Source organism: Branchiostoma belcheri, unplaced genomic scaffold (assembly GCF_001625305.1).
Source record: "Branchiostoma belcheri isolate BF01 breed outbred unplaced genomic scaffold, Haploidv18h27 scaffold47, whole genome shotgun sequence".
In the NCBI taxonomy this organism is placed as follows: Eukaryota; Metazoa; Chordata; class Leptocardii; order Amphioxiformes; family Branchiostomatidae; genus Branchiostoma; species Branchiostoma belcheri.
The window spans coordinates 1,689,430-1,701,973 of NW_017804098.1; the positions used below are offsets into that span (position 1 = coordinate 1,689,430).

General features: G+C 42.1%; 1 protein-coding gene across 1 annotated transcript in view; it reads left to right on the forward strand.

Moving 5' to 3' along the window:
• Positions 1 to 11,970, forward strand: part of LOC109479124 (calcium-binding and coiled-coil domain-containing protein 1-like) — a 14,066-nt gene extending 2,096 nt beyond the window's left edge. Inside the window, exons 3-13 of the mRNA XM_019780994.1 lie at positions 1,445 to 2,120; positions 2,688 to 2,882; positions 4,361 to 4,508; positions 5,092 to 5,248; positions 5,914 to 6,036; positions 7,378 to 7,501; positions 8,309 to 8,665; positions 9,840 to 10,028; positions 10,328 to 10,483; positions 11,084 to 11,377; positions 11,815 to 11,970. Of these exons, the coding sequence (XP_019636553.1) occupies positions 1,445 to 2,120; positions 2,688 to 2,882; positions 4,361 to 4,508; positions 5,092 to 5,248; positions 5,914 to 6,036; positions 7,378 to 7,501; positions 8,309 to 8,665; positions 9,840 to 10,028; positions 10,328 to 10,483; positions 11,084 to 11,377; positions 11,815 to 11,970 (2,575 nt within the window). The remainder of the gene's footprint in view (positions 1 to 1,444; positions 2,121 to 2,687; positions 2,883 to 4,360; positions 4,509 to 5,091; positions 5,249 to 5,913; positions 6,037 to 7,377; positions 7,502 to 8,308; positions 8,666 to 9,839; positions 10,029 to 10,327; positions 10,484 to 11,083; positions 11,378 to 11,814) is intronic.
• The last annotated feature ends 574 nt before the right edge of the window (positions 11,971 to 12,544 follow it).

Sequence of the window (12,544 nt, forward strand, 5' to 3'; positions counted from 1 at the left end):
TACCTACATCCAAAAATCATGACGATCCATCAAACAGTTGTTCAGTTATCCTCTCTCGAATATTTTTAAAGAAACCCATCCTGCAGTTCCAGAACAAGCCGCTAGGGGGCCCAAACTCATGTGACTTCTTCCCAAGCACGAGAGCTACCTATCATCCAAATTTCATGACCCTAGCATGTCCAGATCGCGAGATATCAAAACCGGAAGTTGCGCTGCAGTACCAAGGGAAGCCACTAGGGGGACCAAAATCTAATCATTTCCAGTTTTCGTCACACCCTACCAACACACCAAGTATGAAACCAATCCATCCAGGCGTTCTTGAGTTATCTTGTTGACCAACAGACGGACAGACGGACAGACAGACAGACAGACGGACAGACGGACAGACGGACAGATAAACGCAACTGAAAATATAACCTCCATGACACATTTCATGGAGGTAAATATAACCTCCATGACACATTTCATGGAGGTAATAAATGAACGAGTAACCTTCGAAGGTTACGGCAAGTTGCTGTGTACAAGAATACAAGATATAAGAGTTACAGTAGTTCAAAGATTTAATGCCTTTAAGGTGGAAATTTGCAGCAGAAAAAATGAAGGGAAAAGAATAGTTTTGGTAGTTCTTCTCAGGTAATACTCGTTACCTCAAACTAACATAAGAAATCTCTAAGATTGAATTGTGACCATCTTATCATATGCAACGTTTATGATTATGGATCACGATTATGATTTTGACATTTTGGTTTGTATATTTCTGTTTAGCTATTTATATATGTTGTATCATGTCTTAACTGTTCAGTTATACTGATTTTCAGTTATACTGACCTCTTGTAAACTTTTCTCAGTTATGTTACTTGATCGTTTTATTTACTTTTATACAAATTGCTTTATGTTTATGTGTCCCTGGGCCATCTTGACAATTAACAATTTACTGTTGAAGAGTAAATTCCCAGGTGTTTAGAAGATGAAATAAATAAATAAAAACGTGGCATTTGATAAGAAGGTCGCAATTTTCCCTGCTTAGGTCACACCGACTTAATTTTATGGATGACATCCTCTGAATACCCCCAAACTAGTGCGCGTGGGTGAATAAAAAAAATCCCGGCCAAAAATAAAAATGCTACTAAACCACAGGAATACAAGGGCAAAGCTGGTATTGTGAATCTGCGACAGTACTTAGCGACGTATACGACATGCTGGCTTTTTGCGGCATTTATGAATCGGTACTGTACTTATGTACTGAGCTCTTGAGTCGCGCTTCGAATTCGATAGTCTGGGTGCCCGGCTCCGTATTGTCGCTGACTACCATGGACTACCCAGGCCTAGAGCCAGTCCTCGGTGGACAGGTGAAAATCAATGCGCGCGCGGATGTCATCCATAAAATTAAGTCAGTGTGGCCTTATAGAGTATTTATTTGACCGAGTATGTATTTGGATCGCAGTGAGTACCCTGACCAGCTGACGGTACGTTGCCGTGACGCCGGCCATGACGACTTCACTATCATCGAGACCAGCGTCAGCGGCCAGGACGCAGACAGTTTCGTCGTGGTCGACGCCGATGGCTCCGAGACAGGGCGCGTCAGTCCGATACCATGGCAACGGTCTGACGCAGGAGACCTGGACCTCGACTTTTCCGATGCCTTTGCAGAGTTGTTTAGTACAGGGTCCGTAGAAAACGCGGAGCCGCCGGTAACCGGGTCCAGGAAGGGACGAAGGCGATCTTCAACTTCCCTCTTACTGTTGGAGAAGCCCGACAAGGTTCGGTCCTCCTCCTCGACGCTGATTGGCGGGCTGGATCTTCTCGTCACTGGGGCGGAAACACCCGAGGGCAACCGAACCGTTGCCGAGTCCGACGCGACTTCTGCCGAAGAGAAGCTGTCGGTTGTGCCGTACAAGAGTTTTTTCCAGGACTGCTGTAGTGGCGAAATGAAGGCTATGGCGGGACAAGAAGAAGTTGAGGAGCTGAACGTCTACCGGAGGTTTGGTGTTCCTCTCAGCATGGAGAAAAAAATCTGGCGGCGAGAGAGAAGCAAAAATAAGGGGAAGAGGAAGCTGGAAGGGAAAAGGAATCTCATGCACTTCGGTCCTCTAACCCTGCGTGACACTATCTTACAACAGGTGAGAACTTTGAAAATGGGGAAAATGTTTTTTTTTTCTTTTTGAAGCAGAGGTATTTGGAACTTTCTTTAGAAACCTGGTAGTGCTAAGTCTTTGTACTTTACGATGATATGAAAACTACTAATACATACGTTAGGCCACACCAATTTAATTTGTTGGTTCTCGGATTCGCCTCTTAATTTTTTCTGATTTTTATCTGATAAAGAAAAAGATTCTGGTTCATAATCAACTCAAATATGCTCATATCTTACCCCCAACAGCTGAGGAAAGTTTGTTACAGTTTTTCCATCTATCAATGTAGTGGTTTGATTGAGAGTTCAAAATTCATTGTTTTAATATTAACTCAGACTTTTGTGTTGACTTCATGACTCCTATTGTAGCATTTTGGGCTATAATAGGATGCCTAGACCTGTGTTTTTTTTTCGCCCTGTCTCTTCATATTTTTTCTGGAAAAATCCTAGAACCAAAAAATCAAATTGATGTGGCCTTAGGACACTAGAATTATGAGAGGCTCAAAAGTTTTATCCAATGCCAGTCAGTTACGTGATTTTCAAAAATCCAAACTAGGTTCTTAACTCGGTATCCCAGAAGGCTTTGCTCAAGGTCAATGTCGACGCTTTCCTCGCCTCGCCATGGATCGGTCAGAGTTCACGCGCTTGCGCACAAGCCACCGTCTACCCACCCCCGAGCCTTCACAAGGCTTGTGACGGAGCCTTAGAACTGATGTGGAAGGCTGCTGAACAACGCTTCAAGTCTCTGGAGGTTTGTTATGTTTACCGGAGGAAAGCATCTTGTTTTTGCTACGTTTCCTCTTCTTCTTCCGTTCCAAACACTGACCTCTGACCTGGCCAATGGCCTGATTTGTTGACGTCTCTCACCATGGTAACTGATGTTGGGTTACATAATGTTGCAAGTTTATAGTAGGAGGGATTTATACTCCTGCCTGGTTGGTTTTCGTTTCTGTTCAAGAAGGGGTTTTGAAAAAGATAGCTCATTTTTGAATTCCCTTGTTTGAGACCACTTTCAAATTAGGCCATGCTGATTTGATTATATGGATGACATCCGCGCGCGCATGAATTTTCGTTCGTTTGGAAAAAAAAGTTTTCGACCATACTGTAAATCGTACAAAGCAGCTGTAAAATGAGCAAATATATGCCGTAAATTGCAAAACAAATATTGGAAAACAATACTAATGTCGTAGAATGCCAAAATCCATTCCAAAAGAAAAGAAGAAGATGTGAAGAAATGAAAATGAAGAGTCTATTATTCGCCATACCACACTCTGTATGTTTAGTCATTTGTTCAACCAGGCTGGATCAAAATTAAAACAATGAATTTTGAACTTTAAATGACTGTAACAACTAGGAAGAAAAGGATTGATTTCAACTGTTCAGGGCAAAATATGAGCATTTGCAGTTGATTCTGATTTTTTTTTTCAAATCAGAACAAAATGAAGCGGACGAATCCGTTAACCAAGAAATTAAATTGGTGTGGCCTGAAGGCAACCTTTTGCCAAACTTTTTTTATTCGCACGCTCGAATCAGTTTTGGGGGTTCCCAGAGGATGTCATCCATATAATCAAATCACCATGGCCTTTGTTGTGTGAATCAATATACACATGTACAGTTAAACCAGATTGAATTGTAGTCAAGGCAGAATAAAGGCGTTCTACGGGCAGAAAATTCAAGTGTAACCATCTTTGGGGGGAACTTTGAAATTCGTAAAGCAATAACTCAATTAAGAATTAGTAGTCATAAATTGAATATTGAAACAGGTAGATATTACAATAAAGCCTCTGACCAAAGGTTCTGTCCATTTTGTCCAAAGCATAAAGAAAATGAATTTCACTTTGTATGGAATGTACAAAATGTTATACGTAACAAGCTATTTACATTTCTCGAATCAAGTACAACAGATTTCAAGAGTCTCGATGTTTGAGATAGATTTGAATATATCTTTTCATGTAATGGTTCCCACAACGCAAAAATAGGTAGATATATAAAGGACTGCTTTGTTATTAGACAAAATACCGAAAATTGTGATTAGCCCACTCGATTTTAACACTTTATCAAAGACTTGTACTAGCCCTTATTGTTTTAATAATTAAGATGTGTTAGTTTTTATTCGATATTAGGTCTTATTCAACATATTTTATTGTTTGTTACTCTCTTTATGTAGTTTGCCATACATTGTACCATGTGCAATTGTCGTGCAATAAAGTTCTTCTATTTCGATGTTAGGAAAAACTGCATCAGGCGAGTGCAGAAATCGGAGCTCATGAGAAACGCGTCAAAATGGTGAACGATCACATCAGGTCTCTGCGCATGCGCCTCGATAAGTCACGTGATGAAGTGCCCTCGCCAAAGAAGAGCGCATCTACCAATACGGGTGAGAAGAACTGAAACAAAATTTTCAAAAGGACTCTTTCTTTAACTGAAATCTAGTACATGCAGTATTAGCTGTATCCTGTTGTGTTAGAAAGAAAGCAACGCAAAACATGCTGATATATAATGCAAGTTGCCGTTGAAATAAAAGATTTTTTCATCTTAAATGTTGGTGTCTTGAAAGAGATCGGAATAGACAAAGCACATTAATTGAAAGGAATGACATTTTGTTGCGTATAGATTGTTTCACTTGTTATTTATATTTTTGTTATTTTTTATGTCAGTTCAAATATTTGTCATAATTTCAGCATAATTTGTATGTATTATTTATCATTATTGCTAAAAGTAATTATTATTATTGTTATTTTATTTTATTTTATGTTGCTGGACTCCAGGAAGAATAGTATGGAGTTTACCATACTAATGGTGATGTCAATAAACAAACAAACATTCGAGCCACAACATGAAAAAGGACATAAAAGTTCTGTTTCGTGTGACCAACTGTGTGCACTGAGATTCTTTATAATACGGGAAATTCCGAATGAAATTTTCCATTTAATTCTTCTGTAACGTTTTTTTTTTTGCAGTACCCCACCATTTCCGTGACGTGTCCGCCCAGACCAGCCAATCAAAAATCGAGTTGGGGTCTACCCATCAGGCCCTGCGCGCCGAGAGAGACGCCCTCCTGGAACGTGTCGCGACCCTGACGAGCGCCAAGCAGCAGCAGGAGAAGGCTGCTCGGAAGTAAGTAGGTTCAGACTAAGATGGAACTACTATCCAGCAACGATGGCGCCATAGCTGCATAGCTGATTGATTTTTCAACTTTTTCTGTGTTTTTTTTTCTGTTAGGCCACATCGACTTAATTTCATGGTTGATATCCGCGCGCGCATTGATTTTCGCCTGTTCTAAAAAAAAAGGTCACGTCCAGCGAGGCCTGGCTCTATATATATAGGCCTGGGTAGTCCATGGTAGTTAGCGACAGTACGGAGCCGGGTACCCAGGCCACCGAAGCTCCACGACTCAAGAACTCAGTACATACGTACAGTGCCGATTAATAAATTCCCCCAAAAGCCAGCATGTGCCGGATTGTCGTATACGTCGATATGTACTGCCGCAAATTCACAATACCAGCTTTGTATTCCTGTGGTTTAGTATTAGTATTTTTATTTTTGGCCGGAATTTTTTTTATTCGCCCGCGCACTAGTTTGGGGTCTTCAAAGGATTTCATCAATAAAATTAAGGCGGTATGGCCTTATATCATACTTTGCGTCCCCGCAAACTGCCAAGCAAACAACCTGCAAACAAACGCCTGTAAATAAATGCATTGCTTTGCCCAGGGACGATATTGGTCTGGACAGTAGGTTTTACTGAAATTTGTCGATTTTTTCTGTCTTGCTGGACTTTCCAGGCTGTCGTCTGAGCTGGACCGTCTGAGAGACAAACGTCAGGATCTGGACAAGTATGTGGATGACGTCATCTTCACACTTTGCACCATGGGATACACTGTCATCGAGGACACTAAAGGCAACAGGTGATTCCTGCTTCTAACAAGTTCAATACTTCATTTGTTTGACGGTATATTGCAGACGTATTCTTGTTTAAAAGGTCCAAAAATAGGTACCAACGCAAAATGGCTATAACTTAGTCCACAGCAAGTAATTTTATGGATGACATCAGCCCACGCATTAATTTTCGCCTGATTTTGGAAAAAAACACACAAGAAATTTTGTTGCCTTCTGACAGTGGTCACCATGCCGAAAATTGGCAAATATGTCTGCTGCCATGCCGGAAGGTGGATGGCAGATAACTATAAAGAGAGGAGACAAGAAAAGGCTCTGATTTAATACTCTGTTTCTTACTTTGATGCAGTGATATGTGATGCTGGCTGTGCATATGTGATGTTCCCACTGAATCAAAACCATTTGTACAATGATGGAGTCAGAATCCCCCAAACACCCGAACGGGGTCCATTTGGACCCCAGACGTATATTTCTATGTGCTATTTGAATTTTTTTTATTCTAAAAAAATTCCTCCTGTGACTTTGTCAGTAAACCTCTTCTACAAGTTCTCCTAAATTTTTTTGAGATCGACACAAATTTGTAAAAATAACAACGGAAGTCTTATGTAAGACCGTCTGGGGTCCAAACGGACCCCAGCCATGTATTTGCACTTTTCTACACACGAAATTGTTCGGATGTCCTTAATATGTCTTCAAGGAAGCATTATTGCTTTAATATTATGCAGTTTGCCAAGTAACCTCAACCTCAGGAATTATTTCATCAGGTTTTCAGGGGTTTGACAATTTGACAATCATATGGGCTCAAAGGTCAACCCCATGTTCATACCTGTAGGCCTCATCCTATTTTTGCATAAATTATGATAATGAGCTGGAATTTTTTAACACTTAATCATGCCGAAATAAACGTCTTAATATGTTTAACCAATATATGTGCAAAGGTCACTGAAAGGATGCAAAAAGGAATATAAATTTGAAAGAAACCAAATGGGGTCCATTTGGACCCCGTTCGGGCATTAACGTCACAAAAAAAGTTCGGGTGTTTGAGGGTTAAAATGTAGGAAACTTGTTTTTTCGGCCCGCCTTGTTTTTTTTCGCCCGCTCGCATTAAATTTGGAGCCTGCGGAGGATGTCATCCATAAAATTTACTTGCTGTTGCCTTACCGAGTTTTGGCCAATATTCCAGCCAATCAATCTTTCAATCGAAGACGGGGGACGTACAGGCTTGTAGACACATTTGAAACAATCGTCAATCTGAAAAAAAAAAACAAATCGATTGAAGCCCGACGTCAATTTCTTTCGGAATAAAAGTAAGTTCTTATATCAAGTCCATGAATTTCTTTAAAACAATGCAGAACCGACCTGTCCGCTGCGTTACCGGACTCCCTCTTGAAGGGCAAGCGGGGGAAACATCTCAGGCTCCCGGCTCTCTCTGAGGACCGCCCGCTGAAGATGAAGTCTCAACTACTGGAGATGAAGGTTAGGCAAGGACGATAACATTTTAGGTCACTGAAACTCATTGGATGTATTTTAATACAACGCGTTGCAGATGATATATAACAATCTGGAAAAGGCAATCTTCCAAATCCCCGCCTTCTAAGCTTTAGAATCGAAACATGCTATAGTATAGACGATATGATGTTGAAAGCACCTGTATAAAGCCTTGGTCACAACCCGCCGTACGTGCTTTTTGTCCGTACGTTTTTTGGGAGGCTACGTCTGCTACGTTTTTTTTCCTGAAAACGTGGGGAAGGAGTGGCGTCGACGTACGTCACTCGCACGGTTGCGCAAGGTGTAAGAGTGTGGTCTGCACGCCACGTCTGGCCATGAGCGGTTGCGTGCATCGTTCGTTGCGCAAGTGGTAAAGTGAGTTGTACGTGCTTACAATCTCTGTGCGATTGCCGTTAGGAGGCCATACTCACACGTGCTTCTTCGATTCCGTACGGTATGTACGGGGCACGCGCGTCGCCCGTACTCGCACGCACGGGTGGTGAATCCGCAGACTGCACGCAGAAAAGGTTTTACATGCACTTAAAAGTTCTACGGCGTGTCTGCGTGCTCCCAAATCCGTAGGATTCCGTACGAAGGTGGTACTCCCCACGCACGGATGCCCACGTTTTGCACGTAGACAGCACGCAGAAGCACGTACGGCGGCGGGTTGTGACCAAGACTTTTAATGTGCAGGCTATCTCAGCTTGGTGATCTGAAACGTGGCGTGCTCTCTTACTGCTGTTTCTGTTATCCTAGCTTGAACAACAACAAGGCTTCTTTGTCTTTATCGAATAGGTCCTAAAGACAGAGGCGGAAAAGGCCGAAGCTCAGGCCCTGAACCTGAAAACGGAGATTGCCTCACATGTCTCCGAGGCAACCCGACTCCGCACGGAAACTTCCGAGCTGAAAACAAAAATCTCCGATCTCGAGTCCGAGTTGGCTCGCCTGCGGGCGGAAAATGCCGATCTCGCCACGACAGGTGACGAACTGAAGACGGAAAATGCCGAGCTGAGGAAGAAAGCCGAGAGTGCTCGGGAGAGGAGCGACGAAGTGTTGACGGACATGATATTCCTGAAGGAGGACGTGAAGGAGAAGGGGCGAGAACTTAAGTCTGCTCTCTGTAGGGAGAAGACTCTTGCCGCTCTGCTGCAGGTTTGTTTGTTTGTTTATTTATTTATTTATTGCGATCTCCATTAGTATGGTTAATTCCATACTATTCTTCCTGGAGCAACGTAGAATAAAATAACAGATAAATAACAAATAATCATAACATAATAATAATAATTAGTTTTAGCAATAATGATAATTAATAAAACATACAAAATTATGTTGAATTCGAAATTATGACAAACTTGAAACAAAATCAGCATAGAGAAATAAAAGTGCATTAAAGGTCAGAGGTCAAAAATAGAAATCATATGTCTGAAATGAGAGTAATAATTGATGTACTTTCCAATTAATGGAAAATTGAAGTAACAAAACAGTAAACAAATATTTTAACTGACAAACATAATAACAAAATATAGATAACTCAAATGCAACAATCTATATGCAACAGAATGTGTTTTCTATAAATCAAGTGATTAAACAAAAGACAACAAAAGAAACGAGCTCGCAGCTTAATACATAAATCAATTGATACTCGCCCACAACAAACAAACGGAGGTACGGAGCAACTTCAGGGTCCTAGCTAGTGGTTAGTAATACCACTTCCGAACCTCCAGGTCATGAGGGGAGGGGGTAAACAGCAGTTCTTTGTGATTAGGCCACAGCAAGTAAATTTTATGGATGACATCCTCTGCAGACTCCAAATCTAATGCGACCGGGCGAAAAAAACAAGGCGCGCCAAAAAAAAAAGATTCATACATTTTCAAACTTGACATCATAAACCTTGTTAAACAAGGAATGATACCTATATTGTGCTAAGTTTACTGCCAACTATTACAAAAGCCTGGGGGCCATCCAAACCACGAAACAAATTCACATATACACAGCCACCATCACATTTAAAAGGAATAAAATACTTCACTGCATCAAAGTCAAAGACAAAACATTAAATCCTAGAGCCTTGTTTTGTGTCCTCTCTTCATATTCATCTGCCATCCACCTTCCGGGAACTGGCATGGCAACTGACATCTTTGCCCATTTTCGGCATGTTGACCACTGTCAGAGGGCAACAAAATTTCATGTTGTTTTTTTTCTCCAAAATCAGGCGAAATTTAATGCGCGCGCTGATGTCATCCATAAAAATTACTTACTGTGGCCTTAGCAAATGGGGATGAAAAGGTGCAGGAAATAAATAAAAGTGGCAATATTTTGCCCACAGGAAGAAAATGAGGACCGTAAGAAACTCAGCCAGCAGCTGGCGGCCGCACGCGTGGAGGTGGCGAGCGTGAAGGGCGAGAGAGACGCGCTGGTGGAGACCGTGGAGCAGCAGCGCCGCCAGGCGAAAGAGACGAGTAGTGCAGCGCAAGACAAGGATCGCGACGCCCGCAAAGAAACGGAGAAGCTTAAGGTCGGTGTTATGTTAGAAACAAAATCCCAACGTGCAACGTTCTGTCAATCTTAGGAGTTGTGCTTGGGATTTATTTACAGACGAAATGTGGTGCATAGCTTTGCTACCACACGCAAAAACAAACAAACAAACAAACAAACAAACAAACAGACAAACGAAAAGCACCCACACACTCATATTTACTTGTCACCTTCCGTCGCCGCTTTAGACGTATCTTAACTGAACGTGTGCACGTCTTGAGTAACCAGACTACATTCTACAATTGATGGAGCCTAACTTCCACTCCTGCCATCATCTAGCGCCAGATAGCTGAGTTGGAGGCCAAGCTGCTTCTCGCGGAGACCACCGGAGGTCTGACTGAGAAGTCCTCGGGCGCTAGCTGCGCAACTCCCGCAGCCTTCAACGCGTCATCCGATACTCCTCCTACCACCACCGTCACCACCACTCATCTCAAGGTAACGCCAAGGATCTGGCTGCATGCATATGGCTACTAGTGTTCACCTCCACGTCTATACCTATTCTCTTGTGGTTCCGCTTTTTAGATTTTCTGAATTTGGAAAAAAAATAGTAGGATATATAAATGGTTTTTTTTTTTGCAAAAAACATGCATAATACATAATACAGCAAGTTGGAAGCTTTTTTTGCAGCCGAGAGGCTGAATTAAGCATCTTTTACAATTACTAAAGTATACACGAATAAAAATGTATTGCTCGGCATATACATAACATCACTTGTGCACTGAGACTAATGCAGATTTTATGTTAAAATTACAATTACAAATTCAGTTACAAATTACATTTAGTATTACTGACAAAATAAAATACTATTACATCATATACAATTGAAATAAAATATAATCTATATGGCAAGGGTATTCAATATATTCAGCATTGTGGGAACGGGGCTACTTAATTATTAGACAACTACATGTATATCCTTTATCGAATGATATGTAGTATTGCTACTACTTGCCCAACATCTGATAATTTTCTACCAACCAAAAACGTCTGGTGGTTACTAGGGAACTGAATAAACCTGTATGTTGTAAATGACAGGTGTTACCGAAGGAGGAAGGAAAACTTCAAACCAAGGACCAGGATTCCTCACTTCGCTCACCCCCTTCCCTGGTGCCAGGTGTGGCCCATAGGATGATGATGGGAGCGAGGACGACCACTGCGGAACAGGGTGGGTCTGTACCCAAACAGACCGACGAGGTGTTCTCAGGCTATGGGACGGCTTCACCTGCCAGCTGCGCTGATGGCAAACACCGGGCTGTTCCCGTGAAGAGGAAGCCGTCCTTGGAGAGCAAGTTTCCAACGTGCTGCAACGCCACCCGGCAGATTGCTCAGGTACTACAGCACATTAATATCAATTTTCATGTTCCCCTAGTCCTCTGTTATATCGTCTCTGTCACATTCAACCTCGTCTTTTCATTCATTCATTCATTCATTAATTCATTCATTCATTCATTTAGTCATTCATTCATTCATTAATTCATTCACTTTCATTCACTCATCCATTCACTCATTCACTCTCATTCATTCTCACTCATTCATTTATTCATTCATTCATTTATTCATTCATTCACTCCCACTCATTCATTCACTCATTCATTCCTTCACTCATTCATTCATTCGTTCACTCACTCATTCATTCACTCAGTCACTCACTCATCCATTCACTCACTCACTCATTTATTCATTCGTGCGTTAATTAATTCATTCCTCCTTTCATTTATTCATTCACTCATTCATTCTCATTCATTCATTCATTCATCCCCCTCCAGGAGCCTAAGTCCGCGCGGATCCCCCGGAAGCGCCCAGTCCGCAGCACGTCCGCCAAGAAGAGCCGGTCCACCTGCCCGTACTGCCGCGAACCGTTCCCGGCAGGCACCGAGAAGGCCCGCATCCTCAAACACATCGCCGCGCACTCCAAGAAGTGAGCCTCATGGCATCGCCTGCGACCGAGGCTAGCAAAACTACATGTACAACACTTGCTAAGATTCCTATTCCTATGGTCGTTATCATGATAGAACTTACTCATTTGTTAGCTGCTTCATTCATCCATCCGTCCGTCCGTCCATCCATCCATCCATCCATCCATCCGTCTGTCCGTCGTCCGTCCGTCCGTCCATCCATTCATCCATCCATCCATCCGTCTGTCCGTCGTCCGTCCGTCCGTCCGTCCATCCATCCATCCATCGTTAATTTGCTCATTCGTGTATCAGTATTATCTCATCATTTACCGCACTCTGCCCCTATGGGGTATATTGAACAACGTAACAATTCATTTTATTTACTGATGCCAGCGTTTGTAAGTTTTGATGCACTTTCTTGTCAGTTTACGACATATACCGGTAAATAACCTGATGTCTTGTACAACTTTGCATTGGTAGGAATAAACGACGAGTGCAACATCATCGTTGTAATCCATTGTTTCTTTTCCGTAGAGCGTAATCGGCCGTTTTAATTCTACGTATAGCGTAGACGAACCGCTCGGCGCATTTTGCGTAGAGC